Here is a 23,937-nt window from a genome sequence, read left to right on the forward strand (position 1 = left end):
AATGCAACAACTTGAACGACAAAATGACTTTGTGAAAGCAAAGATGCAGCCGAGGTTTGCTTCTTTTTTTTTTTTTTTTTTTTTGAATGAAAGTGTTTGTGTTCCTTCCCCACCCGTTTCCTCTCGCCGCCCCCGTCTGGTGTGTTGTGTGTAGAGCAGCTTGCCCTCGTCCCCGGCGCTCACTCCTTCGCCAGGCCAGCCGCACACCGTCAAGGGCCTCCCATCAGGCATCTCGCCCATCCCTGTCATGGCCCACCACCCGCAGCTCCCTACAGCCTTCTGCCACGGTGGACAAGGTCAGAGGTCACGATGGGGCCACGTGGAGTTTACTCAAAGAGAACAGAGGATGTGCTTACCAACATGGCAGCCTAATTAAAACTTGTGAAATTATATTTGTGCCTTAATCCTGAGAATCAGAGAGACTGTTTGAGAGCAAGTTAATTACACTCTGTAGAGAAGTTCTCACACCAACATGATTTCACTTGAGCAAACAAAAACCAGTGAATGTGGACTCTCTCACTAAAGCTGACGCAGCGTTACATTATACATTATTGTCAACTGGGAAATTGGAGTTGGTCGTGTCTGATTGGATGTTTTGCCTCCAATTAGATTGCTAGTAGGGATTGTCTGTTTCTAGGGAAGAAGGGAAGCACTTGGAGAGCGGCAAGCATGGTGCACCATAGCCACATGCTAGCAGTTACTGTCTAGTCCGTACTTCATTAGCTTGCTTGCTAGCCATCTTGCTAGGTAGGAAGCTAACGTGCAGTTAAGAAGAAGCTAAATAAGATTAGCTAACTTAGTTGACTTTGTGATAATTGTAGTTGAACTTGAGTGTGTCGAGTTTAATATTATGTAGATAGCTGTCTTGCTAATTGGTGTTAGCCACCTTATAGCGTGCTTTTATAATGAGTTTTTAGCAAACTCTACAGCAAATGTCACATGATTTATTTAAATTTACAGGCACAGTTTTAGTTTTTTACTGCTGTTTAGTGTGTAAACTACTTCAGCTTGTCTGTGATGCCCTTCTTCCCTAGTAACTGATTACACTATCAGAAACCAGCCAATCAGAGATTACCTGCAGAGGAGCTTTTTGTTTGCTCAAATTGAATATTTTTTTGGAACCTTTAATTCATGTGGCAACAATAACTCAATATAAACTTAGAGTAGACGTTCAGATTTTTAGTTTCCACTGTTCTGATAACTTTGTGTTTCTGCTGTGATCACGCAGGTGAAGCGCACTACTCTCTTCTGGGCCAACCTCTGCATTACAAACCCTCCATCAGACCTCCACTGATCCACACTGCCCACATGGTGACCAAACACCAGGTTAGACACACACCAGATCTCTTTTATCACCAATAAATGTTATTTTATAATCTCAAAGTTAGTTTATGACATTTACGGTCAGGAAACATCCCTCCCCCGCCCTTCCACAAATGTCCCAACTGTTCCTCTGTCTCCTCAGGGTCCACTCGGGGTTTGGCGTGGCGGTCATGGGAGGAAGGCCAGCAGAAAATCTTTGTCTTCAGATCTCAGTGTAGGTGAAGCAGGTAATAGGAAGTCCAGAGGGAGGCTTGAGTTTAGTGAACCTTGAGTTAACAGCAGTCTTTTTTTTTTTTACTTTATCGGACATTTTGACCGTGATTTCACCTCCTCTCTTGCAGAACGAAGCACCAGAGGTTAATCTGAACCAAGTGTTTTCTACTTGGTTGTGTGTAGAAATTCAGGCAAGCACTTTCTGAGCGCTTTGCAGTTGCAGGGTGAAACATCAAGGTTTAGATGTCAATCAGAGGAGGAAATTCGTGTTGAGATGAATCACGTGATAAATCCAGCCGCGGTGTCGTTTATTTAGCAGATTAACTGAAATAACAGCACGTTGTTGTTGTTGTTGTTGTTGTTGTTGTGTCTCAATATGCTTGCTGCGCTCCACAGCTGTGGGGAAAAAAAGCGTCTTGTTTGTGAATGTAAGCAGAATAATTTACAGACAGGGCAGAATCCACACCTGGCAGTGGAACCTGCAGCCCTGGCGGTATTTGTGCCGAGAGAAATGTGCTGATTATTTCAAATATTGCGTCGTATTTTTTTGCACTCGCCAAGCTATTTTTCTGCATTGTTCAGGTGCTCTTGTCAACAATCAACAAGGAGGGGGCTTATACGCAGCCTGATGTGATGGTGGAAAGTTTAACATGAGGTCGCTGCTTATTTTTCAGAGAATAATTATGACAACCAATTGAAAATTTAAATAGTTAAATTATAAATTTTGCTCCACCTTAAAGCTTTAAAGCTGAGAGCAGCAGTTCATTGAAGCCTCCCGATGGTGCAGGTCTGATTTTTCTCTTCACCCATGACAGTTGTTTTATTTACTGTCTCTGCTGCTCACAGTGCTGTCTGTGTGTGTGTGTGTGTGTGTGTGTCTGCAGTGAGCAGTCAGATCCTGGAAGTGACAGATCCTCCGGAGGGGATCAGCTGTACAGACTCCCACCACCTCCTGGCAGAGCTCTGCAAAGGGGGCGAATTGATCCTGCGGCTGTCGGACCATCAGCCCCGGCTGCGCAACGCGACCAGAGACGCTCCCGGCAGAGACCTGGCCTCATCATACTCTATCTTTGCCATGCTCCCTTCCAGATTCGCTGCCCCGAGCACCGCGCTCCACCACAGCGGCCCCCAGGCCGCCTTTAAACTCCGAACTAGTACCAGACACAAAGGGGGGCTGCGTGACTCGGACAAAGCCGGCTCATAGCTGCTAAGATCTCGGTGCATCTAAGGAGCGCCACATGAACGCACATCCAACCACCTGCCTCTGCTGCCTCAGTCTGGACTCTCTTGCCAGACTCTGTCCAAATCAAAAACAAATGTTTTGAAGAATGAATGTTCACATTTCTTTTGTTTTCAGTTTCTTCTCTCTTTTCTCTGGCCAACAGGTCTGCTCAGGGTGGAAACTGAGCACCACCTACCACTTTAGTTTTGTTTGTAAAATGTGTCTGTGGCTGCTGAGCTCAACTCGAGGGCCCCTCTATTCTAAAACAACCCGGTTTGCTGTTAGAAAGTGAAAGTGTTGAGAGAGCTTTGGGATTTATTTGCCAGCTAAGATGTTAGTGTCTCCACTGTGGCTCTTTTTAATAGCAGATATACGAGTGTGACAGCAAAACTTACACAATCTACATGCCTCTGGTTCAAGAATGTTTTTGTGCCCACTTTTGAAAATTAGATAATGCATTTAAATTTAGCATTCATATCAAAGTGTTTTACTTTTTGTTTTATCTAATTAACTTTGATCAATAATTCCCCCAGCTGTGTCCCAGTTTAATCTCAGCCACCGACCCATGAAAGTGAGCAGCATTTCTCTCACCTTGGGTACACAAGAATGGGTTTCTCCTCTCGTATAAACACACCTACAATAACACGCAGCAGCACTTGTACCATGTGAGCCCATACAATAATAAACACTGAATAATAGATATACTACCTGAATTATTTAAAGTCACTTTTATACACAGTGAATGTTGCGTTTGCACTGAAGTGATGATCCAAGATGGAGATTTGATAGGAATCAAGACGGCCTGGATTTTGTTTTAACCCCTCATACCTGTTTGTTGCACTCAGCCAGGCCACTTTCTTTTATATTTAATTAAAATGTTTATATGCACAAGAAAAATGCAATCGAGTTTGTCGCTCTACTTGGCTTCATTCTTTTGGATTTCTGTTTGTGTGAATCATGAGAGGTGTTCTGTGTCTGGTGTGGATTTCTTTTTCTTTTTCTTTTTTTTTTTCTTTGTTTGACTCTAATAAATGTTTTCACCACACGTGTTGACATAACTGTTTCCAAGCTAAAAGGCAAGTAATAACCCACAGTCAGCAAATTGAGCGTCTGCTGAAATGTTTTCCTTGGAGCAAGATGTTCCTTTTTAGTGTATGTGGTTAAAAAAAAAAAAAATTAAAATTAAAATTAAAAAAAAGGCAATAGATGAGGCAACTTCTTGGAAAATGTTGCCATGAAGTTTGTATCTCTGCCTTCTGGGCATTGCAGAGATATTTGCTCTGCTTAGTAGCCTCATTTCCAGCTGCATAAATTAGCCATTTTGAATAAACCCCTCTGCTCGGTGAGTGCAGAGAAACAGCGACACCCAGTGGACAGACGCTGTTACTACATCGTCAGTTCGAGCTCCTGGAAGAGTGAAAGTGAAACTCCAAACATTAGTGTTTGGGGGAAACTGTGTGTGGTAGCAACAGCGTCGTGTCTAACGTGGTTTGGGAAAAAAACGAGGGGCTAAGTTGTGATGGTTACACGGCGTCATGTCTGCAGCCGTTATGGAGACCGAGTCCCGGGACGAGAGCAAGACCGTGGTTGTGTCCGGTGTCCCCGGTGTGTTAACCGTGAGCAGGATGGTTGACAAGCTGACTATTCACTTCCAGAGCCGGCGGAGGAGTCACGGAGGAGACGTCGAGGTGGTCACATACCCTACCAACATGGAGGGAGTCGCCTACGTCACTTTTGACAAAGCTTCAGGTAACAAACGGGTCGTAGGTAAACACAGATTTCAAGCTAGCAATGCTACATGTTTTGAGCTGCCGCTGCCTTGAGGAGCGCGAGCTACAGCTAACGGTTAACGGTTAACGGTTTAATAACGGTTAATTATTCAAACGCCGAATTCCATTTGAAAAGTGCAGTTTTTATAAGTCCAGTCCCATTACAGTAGCCTTTAGCTTGCACATTCAAGTCACTCTGCTAATATTTTCAGAAACCTTTTAAAGATCTTAAAACCATGTGGATTTTCAACCTGTTTTTCAAGTTGAGCCTCTTAATCCAAACAAAGATGGTGGCAGTAAGTTACACTATTCTTGTATAGTTTGTACAGCGTGAACTAAACTTTTAAACACCCCCCTTCAGACATATTAAAGCTTATAAAAATACTCTGAGTAATAAAAATGTGTCTGATATGGTTTTTCCTCAAAAAAGGTTAAAATATTTAATTGAAATATATAAGAAAATGCGTTTACTCCTCCCTCATTAGCAATATCCACTCTAAAAATAAATATGCAAAAGCAGTTGATCTCATAAGTGTAACTACACAATACAAGATGTCTCCTATTTCAATGTATGGCCACCGGAAGGTCTTCAAGTACACAAGTTGTGTACTTCATATCATATCACGATCATATATCACAGAATTAATGATGTCACAAAAACTTGCAGGTGTGTTTAAATGTTAAACTGAGATTTAAGGTGAGTACACAAAAACCTGAATGTGAAAATTAGCTGCACAGTGTTGATCAAACATTCAAGTGAAATGACAATAAGCAAAACACATTTTTGAGAGGTGGGTTTTGATATATATATATATATATATATATATATATATTTAATATCTCATCCAAAATAACTACTATAATTTTTTTTCTTGCACTGTACAAAAACAGCAAGGATGCAATTTCTGGAAATACAGTCATAATATGAGAAACTGTAAAAATCAGATGCTTATTATTTCTGTGCCTCAGTCGTAATGGTAATACATGAGAGGCACAAACTGAGGCTGCTCTGTGAGTGAATGGAAATGAAAGACTTTAAACCTCCTGCACTGAACATAATCTATCTGCAGTCATATCTCCTGATTTATGCCATAATTGGTTCCCAGGGGAATGAATTGTGGTTACCATAGGAACCACTCGTACAGTACGGTGTGTACAGAGGTGAAATATATTTTTAAAAAAAAGACATTTATTTACATGTGCTGATGCCAAGCTGGCGAATGGTTTAATTTCTCCTATTATCATAGAGTTAGACTTTGTGTGACAAGAAATAACCGATTTGCTTTATGGGCTCATGAAGCATCGTTATAATGTTGACATGGGAACAGACCAGTACAGTACAAACTCTTGGCAGATGCAGAGAACGTGGTTCGAAAGGAGCAACACATCATGACGGACAACGAGTTTTCTGAAGACTACCTTCTCACTGTGTTCCCCTTAAGCGGAGATGTAAGTACGTTGGGAGGAATATATATAAATTTATAGCTAAATTTGAACAATTAAGCAATTCATACTGAATCAGATGTGCTTTTGTGCTGCAGGTGTTTTTGTACGTCTCCAGCGCTAAGGTGGATCTCTCCGTATTTGGCAGCGATCAAGCGTCACTGATTCGGAGTCTGCGTTCAGCTCACAGGTCGCTGCGTTTCCAGCCTTTGCCCCACCCAAGGAAAGCCACCATTGAGGGGCCTTTCGCTGCCGTCGAGGCCCTGAGAGAGGACCTCGTCCGCAGGGCCGGTCAGCTTAACGCCACAGTCTCAGCTCCGACTGCCGCTGCCGGGCTAAGAGCATCTCCTCTTAATCCGAGGGTAATATCTCATCACAAGTTTGTCAGCTCTGTAAGCTGCAGCGGTTCTAAAGCTAAGCGGGGACCAGCGGACTCGAACAGCTTATCAACGCCGCTGCAGAGCACAGGTGAGGCAACTCAAGTCCAAAGCCTGCGCTCAAACACAGAAACTCAAAACACTTCCTCGAGGCAGAAAGTTTCCATGACTGTACGGAGCTTTGCTGTCACAGACAGTGTTGAAGGGGAAAGGCTGGGAGCTCGTTCCATGCTTAAAAGCCCCACAGAATATAGAACCAAGACAAGTCCCAGACAAGTGTTAGGGGAGGAGATCAATGCAGGGATTAGATCTTCCTTATCAGGCCTGGACTTGTTCCCTGCAGAGGAAATATCAGCAAATCATCCAGGAGTAGACGATATTTCACAAAAACACGAGACCAGAGAGGAGAATCATCTGAGCTCCCGCCACAACAACAGTCGGGACTATCTGAAAGACTCAGATCAGAGCAGCTCAGCAGTCGCCACCGATCGACTCCAGACCAGACTTAAAAATGTCTCGCCGTCCTCTGAGAGCAGCGCCGAGGATTCAGAAGTGCTGTCTGCAATCTGTCCAAATGATCCGGAGGATACGAGCATCTGGGTCGACTCACACACATACAGATACATTGAACAATTTGACAGGAAGGAGTTAGACAGATGCTTGAGAGGTCTCAAGGTGCGCGTTGTGTGCACCGAGGGAACCGACCTCATGCGAATAGTGTTGACTGAGAAGCAGACCTCCGAGCCGGCCTCAACGATCCCGCAGGCCGTGAAAGACATGGAGGCTTTGGTGGAGGGTTGGATGTTGATCTTAAGAGTTCATCAGATCCCGTATGACGAGGAGAAGCATCCTCACAAACAGAAACTCCTTCAGATGTGTAAAGATGTGAATGCCCTGTTCAATTTCCTGTTCGATTTTCCTGTTCTTTACATGATCGAGGACTCTTGCATAAAAGTGGTCGGTACTTCACAATCTAGTTACATTTTCTATAAGAGAGTGGAGCATAGACTCAACTCAAAGACATACTTGTAAATCACTCTGAATCTTAATAGCTGGAGCTAAAACAAATGAATGTAGTTCATTCAGCGGCCACAGGGTGGCGCAGTCGAGCTGCACGATGATTCCTGCACGGTTTGTGTATGAAACCAACATCTGTCTTATTTAGTTCTTATGTCACAGCCACAGTTGTGATTCTTGTGGTGCACTGGTAGATTATTAGAGTAATATAAATTAATAAATCTGTGTGTGTTACATATCTGCTTCAGAATAGGCATGTGAGGTTCTCTTATTAAATTAAATTAAAACTTCCAGTGCTTTCGCTTTCTGTCTTTGTTTCTATGGTGAACCTTCCCTGTTGTTCATGCATGGATTAATAATTAGGCCTTTAAAAACACCAAACAATGTTCCCACAGCGGTAGGGCTAAGTCTTAATTAACCTCCTCACATCTTAATTACAAAAAATAAGCTTCTAATTAAAAACAAAAATGACAGATGCCAACCTGTCGCACATAATCACATCTTTCTGTTTCTTTGTTTAACTCATTTCAATAAAGAATTCAATCTGAAGATAGAAAATATATATATATATATGTACCACATCCAGACATATTTTAAGGCATATTGCTTTGAATAATATTTTTTTCCACAAAAAAGTTAAATTACTTTGATAAAGATTAGAACTAGTTGTGATGTCACAAAAAATCCTCCTCATATTTCCACATACCTGAAATCTAAGGTGTTTGAATAAAACAGCTACAAATATTTGTTTTCAGGCTCTTATGAATTAGTTTGTGCAGCGTTTTGTATGATGATGAGGATGATGAGGATGATGTGAGAAATCATTGGACAGTAGGGGGCGGTATGACTCTTCCCCCCACATGGCAGACAGATGAGGCGCTAGCTGCCATCGTCCTGCTCACTGAGGCAATTATGGCGGATGGGTTTGGCAAGCAGGGTGCAGATTGGCAGGCAAATGATGTCGGTAGGATGTCCCATTATACACCTTCCCCCCTCCACACACACACACACACACACACACACACACACAAACACACACACACAGAGTGCTGTGTCTTTTTCAAGGGAAATACTGGTCTATACATGTGCGAAGATGCACAGTAAAATCATGGTGTGTGTGTGTGTGATTATTCAAAGGAGCTCGTCCGCAGCCTTGATAATTGATTCATTATGTAAAACTAAGCCACACACTGCCGTAATGAACACACACAAACATAGACAATCGCTCATCTCCTCAGACGCACACGTTCTGGGTTGTTACCATAGGAACGTGGTGGGAGAGGTTGCCGAGCTGCAGCGCCCGGGCGTCGTTAGGGGGGGAGCTCTTGAACACAATGACAACATCCAGGAGGACGGAGGAATTACATTTCCAGCAGAAGAACCCTTCATCAAAGACAAGCAGAGGAGAGAGCGCTGCCTCTCAGCACCCAGGCCTCTCTGCTGCCCCTTTGATAGCACATCTCCAACAATTACCCATTATTTAACTGGGGGCCGGGGTTATTGTGGGGGAACAGAAAGGAGGGTCAACAAGCAGAGAGCATGAATTATTTTTCCTGAAATGGTCCCAACACTGGTCCTCCATTAATCTCTTTTTCTTTCAGTCTCCTCATTATGCACAAAGTATAATTAGATAATTGCGTTTTGAATATATTAAGCATATATGACTTTCATGATGGAGGTCGCAAACAGCAGCAGGCCAGAAAAGAAGCCTGAGTGTCTTTCTCAAGGACGTTTTCATGAGGGATGGGCTCTGCTGGGGATCGAACCTGTGATGGGACCGTGGATGGATTACTGAACGGCCTACTGGCACAGGCCCAGGGGCCCGAGGGGACAGACGGTTACTGGGCCAAAGCCTCTGTGTGAAGTGACTTAACAGTTCTTGGTGGAAAGTCAATTAAATGACTGGAAGGAGACGCAAAATGACCACAAAGAGACTTATAATGACCAAAAAGACACTTAAAATGACCAAAAAGAGACTTAAAATGATCAAAAAGAGACTTAAAATGATCAAAAAGAGATGCAAAATGACCAAAAAGAGATGCAAAATGACCAAAAAGAAGATATAAAATGACCACAAAGAGACACAAAGCGACTACAGAGATGTAAAATCACCATGGAGAGATAAGCAAAAGGACGACAAAATGATGCTACCTATATCACAAGACCACCTATGGTTCTTCTGAGAGTGCATGCCTGTGTGTTCGTGCTCGGGGATACACACATCAGAGGTCAGAGGTCGGGCAGACAGGCAACAAGCCTCTGCGTCTTTTCCACAGTGAGGAATGAGGCTGCTGGTGATGGATAGCCTTCTCCGGGCGACGTGTGCGTGTGCTTCGCGCTTCGCGCTCACAAATTGCCTCTTAATGATTCTCTTTACAGATCATCACCCCGCCCGCGAGACGGACAGTGGGGAGGGGTATGAGTTGTGCTCCCCCGCCGCTCCGTCTAAATGTTGTGCGGGTATTAGGGAGTTTTTGATGGAGGAGCCTTGCAAGAGAAATTGGGGGCAACAGACCAAGAAAATGTTTGTGTGTGTTAGCTGTGCAAAACGAATGAACGGTGTTTAATTGAGCTCACAACATATGACCCATAATGTAAACTCGCCGAGTCAGTGTGTAACGTGTGTGTCTGCAGGTTTGTGAAGCTAATCATATATAAACTGCACAGAAAAAAACTATCTCCCAGTGTCTTTATATTAATTAAATGCTTTGACATTTTATGAAATACGTGTTTTTGATGCGAGATGAGATGAGAATATTCATGCTGCTCTCTCGCTGGTGTATTAACTATGAAGCTAGAGGCAGGGGTCGATTAACTTAACCTTGAAAGTGCAATTGTCTCTGCCAGATTGAAATCGAGGGACACGCTCCCCGTCTCTCCATCAGTTCCCCCCATGGCAAGTCTCCCGCCTTCGCCAGTCACCTGAAGCTGCTCCTCCCTGAACACCTGCCCCTCGTTGCCCCATTAGCCACAAAGCATCTACATATATATATATATCTGCCTGGTTACTCGTCACATCAACAAATACAAGCTATAATTAATTATTTTCTAAGTTTCAGTCGATGTGTCTACTGAACATCATCCTGTGCAATGAGGAATAACTATTAATTTTTCCCTTTTACTTCTGCATTTGCTCCGTCTTCCTCCTTTTATCGCTCCTGTGCTTATGAGACGATGCAGGAAGCGTCGTTATAATTATCCGTCTCTCCTCTGACCGTTTCAAAAAGCTTCACAGTCAGCGGGGTGTGAAGAAGAAACGCGATTGCCTGTTAAACACGGCATCGACACCGCAGGCCACAGCGCTCAACACACGGACGCCACATGTGGCCCCCCCCTGATTTTAGGACTATTATTTTGCACTTTGACATTTAAAGACGGAGCTGTCAAGGCTGAAACTAGCAGGATGTAATCTTTGGCAAGTTATTATGATGAGTGAGAACAGTGGTTCCCTGCGGATGCAAAGAAAAGCCCCTGGTAGGACTTTCTACTGGGTGAATTACACAGAATCAGTTCTCGAAATTTGTCCTATTCTGAGCTGTCCGACATTTACATTTACCTGCTTTTCATAGTTGACTGTTGAACTTTGTGTAAGTTCATTCTCGATGCATTTGCTGCTTCTGAGTCAGGAAGGATATTTGCATCATTCCAGTTGCTTTAGCCACATTTACATGTGGGTCTAAAGGCCCAGCGTTGAAAACTATTTAACCAAATCAGTCCAAAGACAATGTGATCAATGGCTTTGCTTGAATCTTTGAGGGTAAATTTGCACATATTTTTAGCAGCAAGTTCAACTTTAGTGAATCTGACACACATATTTTCCCAGAAAGCAAACACAGAGTCAGGGAGACCAAACTGGAGGAAGCTCGTTAGCTGCTTTGCACCTTTCCTAGACTCATGGTTGCCTCGCTAACAGCAGCTATTTCAGCTTGTAGAAGCTTTAACGTAATGATGTTTAAACATGTATATGTCCTCTTGTCTCCCTGCTGACAGAAGAAGGTGGAGGGACACAACCACCACCACCTGTCAGAGGCAGAGGATCTGGCCCTGAGCCGTAACACCAGGTGACCAGTGGCTGAAGGCGTCCCTGGAGGAAGTTCATCCACGCCAGCCACCCCCGAGGACTCGAGTAGAAGATGTAAGTGTGTGTGTGTGTGTGTGTGTGTGTGTGTACTGTACAGTCACTGATGGTGTTATCTGCCTTGTCGAGCCTCCTTCCACCGCACAACTCCGCACAGCTGAAAGCTCTCAATCCTCCAGAGATTTCGCCAAATATAGCCGTTAAACGCTCCTCTTCATCACGGGATGATGATGAAGACACATTGTCTGCTGCCACAGAGACATACGCAGCACAGATTCCCACAGTGAGACGTTCAGGTTCCTTCTGCACGTAGAACTGTGTGTGAGCATGAGTCTTTTGGGCGTTACTGAGATATCGTGTCCACAAGAATGAGACAACCAGGAAACAATATGCTCCAGCTGTCGTCGGCGCGGAGGCATAATAAAACCGTAATGCAGAAAACAAAGTTATACAGTGGTGGATTTGCTCCAGACTTGATGGACAAACTGCTTCATCATCTGCTGTAATTGCTGCAGCTGCTCCGAAATATCATATGATTGTTTATGTCGCCCTGTGGGAGAGCTTCTCGATTTCTGCCCTCATCTCTGCAGCTCCATTAACTGACAAAAGAAACCAGCAGCCGGAGAGAGACACACGTTTCTCAGGTGGCATCAGATGATTCGTGGGGCTCTTGGAGCTTCCAGGCGCTCGGCCTTATTTTAAACTGTATGTGGATGTTGTCCGGGGCGATGGAAATACTCCAGAATTATGTCAGATAATTCAGACTTGTGTGAAAGCTCCTGCACAGTTTAATGGCCTGGACATTTTCAGAATTGAAGCCGGCACCTAGAAATGGCATCAGTGGCACCATCTCGTCCTCTCTACACACACTGCACTGACCATAATAGGACCCGGGGGTTGGTAATAAAATTATGACATTGTGAAGGTTCAGCTCATGTAATCAGCTTGGTGGAAAATGCAGTGATTCAGAGCCAAAATAAGGTGATAACTCTGCCATTTTAATATCTGTGACAGCCAAACAGAAAATCCAAGAAACCCAGTCCCAGTTGACAATGGGAAGATTTACATAATTATAATGGGAGCTGATTACATAAACTGAATCCCATTCTTCCGGCTTGCTCTATCCACATCAGTGTTATCTGAGTGTTTTAGGTTTGTCTGGACCCAAATGGCAAAAAAGAGAAGGGACAGATGGAGAAGAGAGAGGCTCCGGCGTGTAAGAGAAGGTGGTGAATACATTAATGGCCCACTGAGCCAACAGGACGTGTCAGCATGGGTGTGTTTGCACATGCAGGTGTGTGTGTGTGTGTGTGTGTGTGTGTGTGTGTGTGTGTGTGTGTGTGTGTGTGTGTGATGAGGGCATTTGTATGCTGTCAGCATCAGAAATCAGTGGCGTGGTGAAGATAAATGGCGGTGGCGTTAAGTGAAATGTTACGGCTCAGACAAAGGACGGAGATGCATCCAAAGTCCGGCACGGAGAGAAACGTAAACAGCAAGGTGGTGAGAGAGGAGACAGTCAGAGCAGGTCAGTGGGTCACGTGCATCCTGTGTGCACGTGCATCATGAAAATACAGATGTATAAAAAAAAAGTAAACTGTGTGAATGAATGACTTTTCACCGCAGAAATGTGCGTCTTATTTATCCGAGGATGCGAATGTCTCTTCATTCATTCAAAAAGCACTTAGACACAATGTCTCCTCGTCTCCGAACCGTAAAGAAAACCCACCCTCCTAAGAGCCTGGCTGCGTTCACACTGCCTAACCTCAAAGAGGGGGGGGGGGGGGGGGAGCACGCTGATTTGATTAGCCCGACTCGAGTCTTTAAAGTCTCCTGGAAATGTCAGCAAAATCATCAAAGAGGCCGTCTCCTTCATAAAACCTTGATCAAAGACATTCTCGACATACTGCGCCTTCTATATCGTTAGCTCACGGGCAAAACGTCTACATCTGCACAACATTATTGGTTTTTATGGGAGTTTATAAGTGGAGACAGACCCCAAAACGGGCAAAGACAAGTGACACCCCCCCCCCCCCCCCCCCCCCATCTCAGCTAAACCCTCGGCCCACCAACTCTCTGCTGCATTTGCAAATGTGTCACATGTACTCTATGTGATATCACCCTTGTTTTACAAGGAATTCCTCTTTGTTTGCTGGTGCTGCCCCCCCCCCCCCCCCCCCCCCCCCCGCCCTCCATATATTAAGATAATGCACTTTCTCTGCATGATCCACCTCTGCAAGATAAGGTGGATTCCTGCGCCGCCCTGGGTCAAACGGAGCCAGTAATCACCTCATAGAAAGACAAAACATTAGTCAACATGAGAGTGAATTAAAGAGAGTAATTCAAGGCCAATCAAGTAACAAATCACACTTAGCAGCAGCGTCTTAACCTCGCACATAAATCACTACGCTCCGGAGAATATGATTTGTAGGCCAGGGCGTCTCTGTGGCACCACAACTACAGCCATCATTTTATTAAGAAACAAGTTGTAGCTCCTGCAATTTGGATATTGGTGTTTCGCACCTTTCACTCTGTGTTTACCGGACTGTTATTGATTGTGCAGGTGTAAAGTAAAGGTAAATACATGATTCAGAAAAAACAAAAACTCTTATAAAGGCTAAAACTTGGTTAATGTTAATTCGTCTGTAAATGCACAGAGCAAGTGCAGGATTTGTTTTAATTACAACACAGTGTCACACTCACCTTTACTTCACACACACACACACACACACATATAGAGAATGATAGTGTTTATAAAACTAAGGTGTGTGTGTATGTGCACAAGTGTGATTTATGAACTAAGCGGCCTCTCATATAAATCTCACCTGACACATAATCTCATTAAAACAATTACCTTTCAGAGTGATGCTATGCGCTGTAGCGTTTTCATGTGTAACCTTGGTTTTATGTCTTGTATTAAACACACACACACACACACACACACACCTCCACCTACTCTCCCTCCACCCACCTGCCCCGTGCTCAGCAGGTTGCACAGACCTCAGGCCACTTCAGCAGATCAAAGAAAAGATGGAGTGAAGCGCTCGCCTCCCAAAAAACTTCAGACTCCCACCAACACCACCCCGGTGACTCCGAGTAACCCTGCAGCACACCTCTTGTTTTCACTTCTGTCTCCCCAAAAGATTTCACCCTCAGCCGGGTGCACGTTGGCTCGCACCCCCTGCTCCGTCCTCCCAGGGACAATATGAAACCTGTTCTTCTCATATCATATTCTCGTGTATTCTCGTGAGCAGGACTCCATATTCCTGCAGATTAAATGCGCACTCACAGATGACGACACAATCACACCTCCTCCTCCTCCTCCTCCTCCTCCTCCTCCCTCTATCTCCCCCCTAACCCCCACCTCCCTCTTGAGCTGCCTCCATCAGTTTGGGCAGCGTTTGCAGTTTGGCTTGCAACATCGCGTCCTCGCCATATCTGCTGCTGATTGCCAGGCCACGGTGCAGAGGCTTGCCAGGAGAAGAGGGGGTTGGGAGTGTGTGTGTGTGTGTGTGTGTGTGTGTGTGTGTGTGTGTGTGTGTGTGGGGAGGGGGGGATGCAGGCTGAGCTGTGGATCAGCTCCAAACTTTCTCATGAACCGCACCAGGGTGCTGACAAAAGAAGGGGAGTCTGAGCTATTAGGGAGCTCTCATCTGAGTGTGAGGCACGCCACAACCAGGGACCCAGATGACAGCGATGATCTACTTTCTGCTCTCTAATAGCGTTTTCTCATTAAACATCCGTCCTGAAACACTTAGCGGAGTCATCTACGTCAAGTTTTAAACCATTTATCTCAACAACTGTTTTTCTTTGCTTTTTGTGTCATAGTGAATCGAATATCGTTGGATTTTAGGTTCTTGATTGATGTACGATTCCATTAAACTGCTTTTTTATTTATTTATTATTTTTAACACCCAGGTAGCAGCAGCAGAGCAGAGACAGCTGGAAACACAAGTGGAGCCACAGATCTCAGGTCAGATCATAACAGTAATTACAGCCGACAGCCAATTTCACAGTTTTCTCACATTTTCTGACGTAAATAATCAATAAATTTAATTAATTTAAAAGAAAACATGAAAACTCTCATAAACACGTGCTTTTTTTTGCAGCATTTTGACTTATTATTCAAGGAAAAACACAATAACATTTACACTGGCTCAGTTTTATTAAGCCGTGACAGACAAAGCCACATGTATAATTAAACATTTCCAAATTTAAAGTCTGTCCACAGCAGTGGTTTGTCAGACTGTTGACAAGTCAGTGTACTTTAGCACATCACTGCCCTGTAGAGGCTGTCAAACCTCCCAGCAGCCACGTCTGGCACTTTCATATAGGTCTGCTGGAGAGCTAACACATATATGGGCCAGAGAGGTGGCCTGGTTGTCGGCTATATTTAGCCAGAACAAGAAACATCTTCGAGGCTTATTTCAGTGAGGATGCAGGGGCCTTGTTTAAAGAGTTGGAGGGCTGGTTTCTATCCAAGTGTTTTCTTAATTTGACACCGTGAACTTCTATTAACGCCTCCAATCAAACTGAACTTGCTTGCAATGCTTTCCGTTTTCATTTTAAATCACACCATGTAAAACTTTATTGGACACAAAATCATCTCGTATAGTTTCAGTGTCTTTAGCATCAGTGGTTTTAACTAGTTATAACCCAAATCTAATTAGTTATCTTAAGTTATTTTGTGCTTTCTATACAAAATAACCCAGAGTTGACAATCTTTTTTATTTTTATTTTCTACTAAACTGATCAACACCACTTTCTTATCTGTTAAATATGAAGCATGAGACGTTAGATTAGCTTAGCATAAAGACAGGAAGTGCTGTCTGACCAAACAACAGTCACCACATAACACGCTGTAACAGATCCTGCTATTTCCTACAGTTTAATGATCCATTTAATTTACAAAAGAAGCTGAATTCAGCTTAACTCGGTCTTATCTTCATGATAAGGTCCCCTGGTAAACTTGTATGCATGATGCCCCTGGTCACACATTTAAAAAACACAATCAGCTTCTGTCTATCATTAACAGCTGAGGACCTCTACTACAGCAGCCGGAGGGCACGTTATGTCACCTGGAAGACATAAGAACACGCCGAAACCTTTCTGTCCTGTCGACATCAGTCCAATGTAATTAATATTTAACAGCTTTTGATTAGATGTCGATGACAGCAGCGGTTGCGCTATCTCTCTTTTTGCCATTTGTGTAAATGTGAAGATAATTCACATTTAAATTTGAGCTCTGAGGGCGAATTTCAGTCCCGACATTAAACTCATCGCTACACATATGGAGCTTCTCATTTGTCATTACTATGATAAAGAGCTGGGTGACACTGGAGGCCCGGGTCCTGGCTGTCGCCCCGATCTCCACCGCACACATCACACACACTAACACACTAACACACACCACCTCGGATCTGTATCGCCGTATGATGTGATTTGACTCATCGGAGTGGCTGTGGTGGGTCCGCACACGCCTGTACAATAAAAAAAGCCACATCCTCGCGCAGCAGCTGCACATTTCCGATGGTGAGGAATTACAGCAGGAGCTGGTTTTGATCCCAGACTGCAGGAGACCGTCAGAACAGGGGTGAACTGGGGAGCATTCAATTCCTCAACAACCTTTTTAGACGAAACGACTGTAAATAAAAAAGATAGATAGATATTACAATTTCAAACAGAGACTAAATGTTAATGGGAAGCTGGATGCTCTGAATAAACAGCACGTCACATTTCAGAAACGTTATGTCTCTGCATGTTAGCTGACGTCACCTAAACGTATCCACAATCTCAATAAAGACTAGTCAAGAAGCAGCAACAACACAGCTGAGACAAAACACAACCATCGATCAGCACACAGATATTCATGAAAAGGTAAGCTAATGCTAATGTTAGCAAGAGCCACAAAGAATAGGGGTGTAACATTAGCATGCTTTAAATCTGATCAGATCAGATCAGGTATAATTAAAAACACAAACAAAATGTTTTAATGATGCTTTTACTGTTGACATTTAATCCTTTGCTCCTGTCATGTAACTGACAGATATGATAATTGTCCCAAAGTACGGTTTAGCTAAGGTAAGCTAATGCTAATTAGCTGTATGTGGCTGTAACGTTAGCATTCTTTAAATCTGATCAGATCAGGTATAATTAAAAACAGATACATTTATTTAATGATCGTTTCACTGTTGTCATTTAATCCTTTTTTCCTGACAAATATTATTGTCCCATCATGTGGTTTAGATAAACTAAGGTAAGCTAATGCTAATGTTAGCAACATTAGCATGCTTTCGATCTGATCAGGTATAATTAAAAACAGATACACATTTTTTGTAATGATCTTTTCACGTTTAATCCTTTGTTCCTGTCATGTAACTGACAGATACGATTATTGTCCCATCATGTGGTTTATCTTGAGGAGATGCTAATGAAGACGTAATTTAATGCGCCATTAACCCCCAAACTCACACACACACACACACACACACACACACACACACACACATATATGCTCAAACTTCCCTGAAGAACCAGGTCATCCCAGGAATGATTCATCCTTCAATCTATTAAACATACACACAGACTGCACACATTCACTGTGCCTCATTACATCAGTGTGTGTATCCGAGCCTGAACGGACCTAATGACTGATGGGCGACACTTAACAGACTTTACTGTACTCTGTCTAACGTGTCATTGCCTTTCTCCCCCGTGTGTGCATGTCCGTGTGCGTTCCCGTCACAGTGTGTGTGCCGTGCCCTCGCCGCCCTGCAGTACGTTCAGCAGAGGATATTAAGCTAATGGTTTATTAAAAGCAAATGTCATGTGTTAGTCAGCCAAAGGGAGAGGAAAGGGAGCTGAAGCTTATTAGGATTCATTAGGGGGTTCCAGTCAGTTACCACTGTTTCATGCACTAGAAACCCCAGAATGTAAGAATGACTCTCTTTGTTTTCCTGTAAATTTTACAAGTAGTGTGAGACTGCCCTGTTGGCAATTTACCTATTAAATGCTTTTTTATCTGATGTAATGCTGAATGACAACGGATGACTCATACAGTACATGTATCTGGTAAAACTGTGCACTCCCATGAAATGTTGGACAGTCTGACCTTGGATAAATTACTCATAAGTGCTGGCAAAGGGGATTGAAGGAGTGGTGCTTCTTTCGAGAAAGAAACATATCAGACACAACAGAGTTTACATGAAGAAACTAACAAATGTTCAGGTCAATTTCTCTGCCTGTGTGTTTCTGAGTCACTAAAGGAGCTGAGAGGAGAACAGGATGAAAAACTAATACTCAAGACTTTTTCTTTTTAATCCTGGAAGGAATTTGTCAAAATGTTCCCAGCTGTGTTTCAGAGATCTTCCAGATGTTACAATCCACATTCCATTTATATTATATCTGATTTACCAGATTTTAAAAAAATGATGTTGACAGGGATTTCACAACTCGGTGATGTCACGGTTACGCCACAGCGATATACAACTCTATATATAGCCATGTGTCCACCGTCAAAACAACAGGGTTATTATAGTGAAATCCAGGAAAATTCAGTGACGTCGTTTGAAAAAGAAACAATTGAGAGAGGTTTTTGTAAGTGATTGCTCACACACCATCACCGCTCAAAAACAATTGTTCAGTCGTAAGGAATTCATTAAAACACTGTTTTTATTAGCTGCAAATGTTAGCATGCCCGGCTAAGTAGCTTACTGCCTCCAGTAATCTCACACAGCAATACATCCAGTCTTGTTATCCAGTGTAGCAGGAGGACACTGTAGGACCCAGGCATGGGGTGGTGGCCAATGGGAGAATTAACTAATTAATAGGCTCATGGGGAGCAGGTGTGTCTGACCGGCGGCTGCCTCCTCTCTCTGCATACTTTATTTGCTGCTTCCACATTTCATTTGGCCAGTCATAGTGTTTTAGATTTTAATATTTCAGTTTTAAATCATTGTATGTCCGACATAACTTTTATTGTTGGGTGATAACCTGGTCATTTCCTCACCTGGTTTGTGATGTATTCATCTCAAATATTACAGGTTCATATTTACCTTGCACCAGTTTTGTGTCGTTTACAGGCAAATCACCAGCTGCTGTTTAATTTATGATTGTTTGCTTTAGCATGGCTGATGATTATTTATTGTTTGTAGCTTTGTTTCTAGCGCTGGTTGTTTCCATTCAGAGCTGTGATTAATAGCCGTCCACTCACTTGTGATGGTGGTGTGGTTTGTGCTGGCACATTTGACTAGTGTGGTGTTTTTATTTGAATGTTTGGTTTTGGTTTGTGTTATCCTTCTTGAACGGAGGATTGTCTGGTGTCTGTCCCCTCCTCTTCCTCTCTTTTAGGGTTTTAGTTGTTGGATTTAATAACTGTTGTTGCTTCTTTATCAGATCCCCCGTGTCGCAGTCCAGTTGGTAGACCAAGACATTACCTAAACACATCGTTTCTCCTGTTGGGACGTACGTCACAAGTCTTGTGCATGTATGTGAGTGAGGTTTCAACACATTGTCATGTTATGATCTTTCATTTTTCCTTCTGTGGCTCTACACTGCAAAACAAGAGCAGAGCTGTCTTCTAGTGAAGGTGGTGAACTGGTGAAGATTTGCCCGTTGCATGTAGCTTTAGCGTCAGTCATTTAGCATGATAACATGTATGTAGCCATCATGTGCATGTATTAAATCCCTTTTATGATGTTCTTGTTCTGGAACAAATCGACTGGAAGCATGTAGCTGAATTGGCTAACTAGCTAAAGCTAATAAATCATCATTTTAGCTCTAAGCATTTACTTTCCACACAAATTACATTCAGGAACAACAATCTGCGTGTGAATATGCACACACAAGTATTCACACACACGTGAAAACACACACACACACACTCACACACTCACATATGTCATTAAGGGTCACTCAGTAGCCCAGCTGGTGTGAAATAACATCTCTCCTTGTTCTGAAACTGGAGCACTTTCAGACTGCAGCCCCCTGCTGCTGTCAGCCAGAGATCAAGGCCGGGAGCTGAGAGCTGAGGTAGTTAGGCAGAATACTGCAGGAGGTCAAGCAACTCTCTGACATCTCCTGTTCAGCAAGATGTATTTTATTTTACAGAGGCACTTTGAAGATTTTATGTAAGGCTTTCAGCCTGAAAGCCATCGAGATGACTCCGTGGACAGTGCAGTTAGAGTGTTATTGAAAGACTACGTCGATGTTTACACATTAGTTTTCATAAAAGTGACCTAAAAGTGTTTTTGTTCATATTTTTTTTCCATTTTAAAAGTAAATATCAGGATCTTTAGTCTTCTGAGTCAAAAACAAAGGAGAAGTCCATAGTATTTTTCCCTGAACTGTTTTGAATCTGCCCTAAATCTCCCAGTCGCTGTGACTAACCGTCGAGGAAATCCCTCTCAAACTGAAACAAGTGAATGTGTGCTGTATTTGCCCAAGCAGTAAATGTCAGTGCCCCGCTGATTGAATCCACGTCGACAGAGATAACTGTGGGGCAGCGTGCAGTCAGGGCAGAGAGAGAGAGAGAGAGAGAGAGAGAGAGAGAGAGAGACCCAGTGACCTAGACTCGTCACACACCTCCAGCACTGCTCGCCTGCTGGCTAAAACCAAACCGCTTCAGACCTGGGTCAAATTCTGTTATCTGTGACTCATTCTTCATCATCCTGTGACCTGTTTGGTGAATGAGAAACTCCTATTTTTTTTTTTTTTTAATCGGCATTTTCAATCTATGTCGTTGCCTAAAATTTCTGGAAATCATTGCAGCAATATGGCAAACCCCCCCCCCCCGCCTCTCATTTGATGCACCAATACGCTCCCACACACAGGAAGAATTGTGTGCACCGGTGCGTGACCCAGACCTGAACTGTGCTGGACATCACAGATAGCGATGGGTGCTGGCTTTAAGAAACACCCAAATGTGAATTTATCACTGGAAACTACAGATTTGCTGCCTCTGGGGTATTTTCAGTATGAATAATTCACATTATTTATTACTGTAAAAATATCTGATACTGATTTTAATGTTGTTTTTGTTTCTGACTATGCCAAAACAGACCAAGGTCATCTAGTATTCATCTCAAACAATATACGGCTTTAAGTTTCATCATTTACAGGGTATTCATTCAAATGTACAGTTTATCTATACGTTCACAGAGCTAACAGAAATCCACCACTTTCCAGAGGCATTTCTGCATCATATTATATATTGTATATGACAGGGAGTGAAGGTAGTAGGAAGCTTCAAATGCAGTGAAGAGACTCCCACAGGAAATATACAGTATTTCAGCTCATCGATGTTTCAGTCAAGGATACCACAACATCATCCCTCAGCTGATGCTTTAGGCTACTGTAAATGTTTTATGTTGAGCCGCATTATTTCCTGTATAGGATTACTCTGTGGCTCTGCTTCACTTTCCTCCTGTTAAAAGCCTCTTAACACCTAATGACAATGAAAAGATCAATACAGTAAAAGTATAAAGACTATCTGATGGGGATTTGGTGTTAGCATGTCCACATGGAAATCCACCAGATCCACAGGATGTTGACAGCACCGTGTGACCAGAAACAGGTGGTACCCTCATTTCTATTCTGGGAACCATGTACAGTATTTGGCCAACTGTACTTGTCTGCCAACGCCATTACCACAAAGAGCCAGTTTGATGTCCACTGTGTGTCCATAGACCAGAATGCAATTCAAATACAAAACATGAGTTTAGCTTTCTCTCTACCAGAATACCACTCTTTCCACTACCCTTAAAGTGCTTAGGTATTTTTAAACTCCTTCTCTATGGTTTACTGCAATGCATTGTGGGAAATGTAGGAAATAAATAAAAAAATAGAGGGGAAAAAAATCTCCTGAATGAATCAAACATTACAGACTAAGATATAAATGGGTGCAATTTTCTTCTGAAGATGTTTTCTGGATGATGTCAGTCTGCACAGTCTCACTCTGGCCCAAATGTGTGGCTGCGCCCAAGTGAGACTGGCAGCGCTGCAGGCTATAGCAGAGAGCAGCACACACACACACACACACACAGGCAGCCTGGATAAAACTGGGGAAGGGCACAGGCATAATGTGTAAACACCTCAGTTAATGTGGTTTTGTCTGTCTCCTCTACTCTCCTCTTCAGTGTCAGCATGCTTGGTTTATTTGGACATACGTAAAGGTAAGAGAAAGGATATCAGATTAGCAAAAGAAAAACAAAAAACGAAATCATATAAATACACAAAGCAAAAAGCACAGAATCACATGCAGGTAAAAGCTCCGCAATCTTGTTTCAGGCAGAATTTGAATGAGGTCAAATGCATGAGGGAGAGAGGAGCCAAATAGCAAAGCTATAGTGTGTAAAATCCCCCCGTCCCTTCTCTCCTGGCAGTGTTGTGTCCTGGAGGCAGAGCTCCCACACAACAGACGGGACTCCCACCACACAGCCTGCAGGGTGGAGCTGTCTCACTGTAAAAGCGCTGCCAGCTACAGCGAGCGTCCAATCGCTCTGTCGCAGAGGGGAGAGCTGATGCAGAACGCTGTTGTTTTCCCATTTTTGTAAAAATTAGTGCTGATGCTGTGTTGGGGAAGTAGCCTGAAGGCTGAGAGATGAGGCCTTAATAGCAGAGGGGTTCCTGTTCACACTCTGAAAAAGATGGAAAAAGGTGAATGTGGTGCATTATCGACTCTGTGGGGAAATTTAGTTTCCATTTTACCCTTTTCTCTCTGTCTTCACAGAAGAATCTGGATGAAAAAGCTAATGTGTTTTCCCGGGCTGTGTATACCACAACGAGTGCATGTATTACTCACAGATAATGAGGGAATCCTCACTGGAAATGAGGAGCATCCACTACTGGGTTCATTTATTTTTTTTCATGTGGCTGAGAGCTCAAAATGGGATAGTTCTTAAGGAATCAATCGATACCTGCTCACAATGTCCAGCTAATAAGCAGCCTGAATGCTCATTCTCTGTGTGTAAAATATAAAGAACCATGAGTTAGAAGAGCCTCAACAGGACCTTTATTGTGCTCTGCCCCAGCAGACACCTGTTTAATGTTGCATTAATTCATCAACACCATTACAACTGAACAATGATGATAGTTGGTTGCTGATTTTTTCACAATAGGGACTGAGATAAAAATAAGATATGATAAGAAATAAGAAATGAGTGATAACATACAGTGTGGTATAGTAAAACATCATTTTATTATATTAGTCACACTTTACCAGTACTTCTACTAATAGCAATAATTATGTAGTTCTATTCATGCAAAATATTTCTTTTCATGTAGCCTAGTTTTTATTTATTCTTATTCCTATATATGTATGTAAGATAGGGGAAGATGCCCCAATTAAGAACCTTTGAGGCATTGTGCATTGTGCATAAATTAACCTAGTTTGGGGGGTAATGTGTTATTAGATTATTATAAATGTACTGTAGTGGTTATAATGAACCCAAAAAACATAAGCAACATGATACTAGTTCTGGAGTAATTATTTTGATTTCA

At 43.0% G+C, this 23,937-nt stretch overlaps 2 protein-coding genes and 1 long non-coding RNA gene across 13 annotated transcripts in view; all 3 read left to right on the forward strand.

Moving 5' to 3' along the window:
• LOC130165488 (R3H domain-containing protein 1) overlaps nt 1-3,664 on the forward strand; it is a 42,789-nt gene extending 39,125 nt beyond the window's left edge. For 7 of the 10 annotated variants that reach the window (XM_056370802.1, XM_056370803.1, XM_056370805.1 and 4 more), the window contains 4 exons: nt 155-296; nt 1,229-1,326; nt 1,466-1,550; nt 2,421-3,664. In XM_056370802.1, coding sequence (XP_056226777.1) covers nt 155-296; nt 1,229-1,326; nt 1,466-1,550; nt 2,421-2,740 — 645 coding nt within the window. In that variant the 3' untranslated portion in view covers nt 2,741-3,664. Of the gene's footprint in view, nt 1-93; nt 297-1,228; nt 1,327-1,465; nt 1,551-2,420 lie in introns of those variants that run through there. The other 3 variants (XM_056370809.1, XR_008826814.1, XR_008826815.1) reach the window with 3 other exon arrangements.
• Nucleotides 3,665-3,834: 170 nt separating this feature from the next.
• On the forward strand, nt 3,835-7,657 carry LOC130165490 (uncharacterized). Of its 2 annotated transcripts, none has more exons than XM_056370810.1 (3): nt 3,835-4,507; nt 5,882-5,976; nt 6,069-7,657. In XM_056370810.1, the coding sequence occupies exons 1-3, from the start codon at nt 4,294-4,296 to the stop codon at nt 7,377-7,379; spliced, it is 1,620 nt and encodes a 539-aa protein (XP_056226785.1). In that variant the 5' UTR covers nt 3,835-4,293; the 3' UTR covers nt 7,380-7,657. The 2 variants fall into 2 exon arrangements, with proteins under 2 accessions (XP_056226785.1, XP_056226786.1); XM_056370811.1 differs by having other exon boundaries at nt 4,437-4,507; nt 5,866-5,976.
• Nucleotides 7,658-11,477: 3,820 nt separating this feature from the next.
• On the forward strand, nt 11,478-16,538 carry LOC130165491 (uncharacterized). The gene is made up of 3 exons (XR_008826816.1): nt 11,478-11,499; nt 15,358-15,412; nt 16,475-16,538. It is a non-coding gene; the product is annotated as an uncharacterized LOC130165491 (long non-coding RNA).
• The last annotated feature ends 7,399 nt before the right edge of the window (nt 16,539-23,937 follow it).

The sequence above is a fragment of the Seriola aureovittata genome, chromosome 24 (genome assembly GCF_021018895.1).
Source record: "Seriola aureovittata isolate HTS-2021-v1 ecotype China chromosome 24, ASM2101889v1, whole genome shotgun sequence".
Lineage (NCBI taxonomy): Eukaryota > Metazoa > Chordata > Actinopteri > Carangiformes > Carangidae > Seriola > Seriola aureovittata.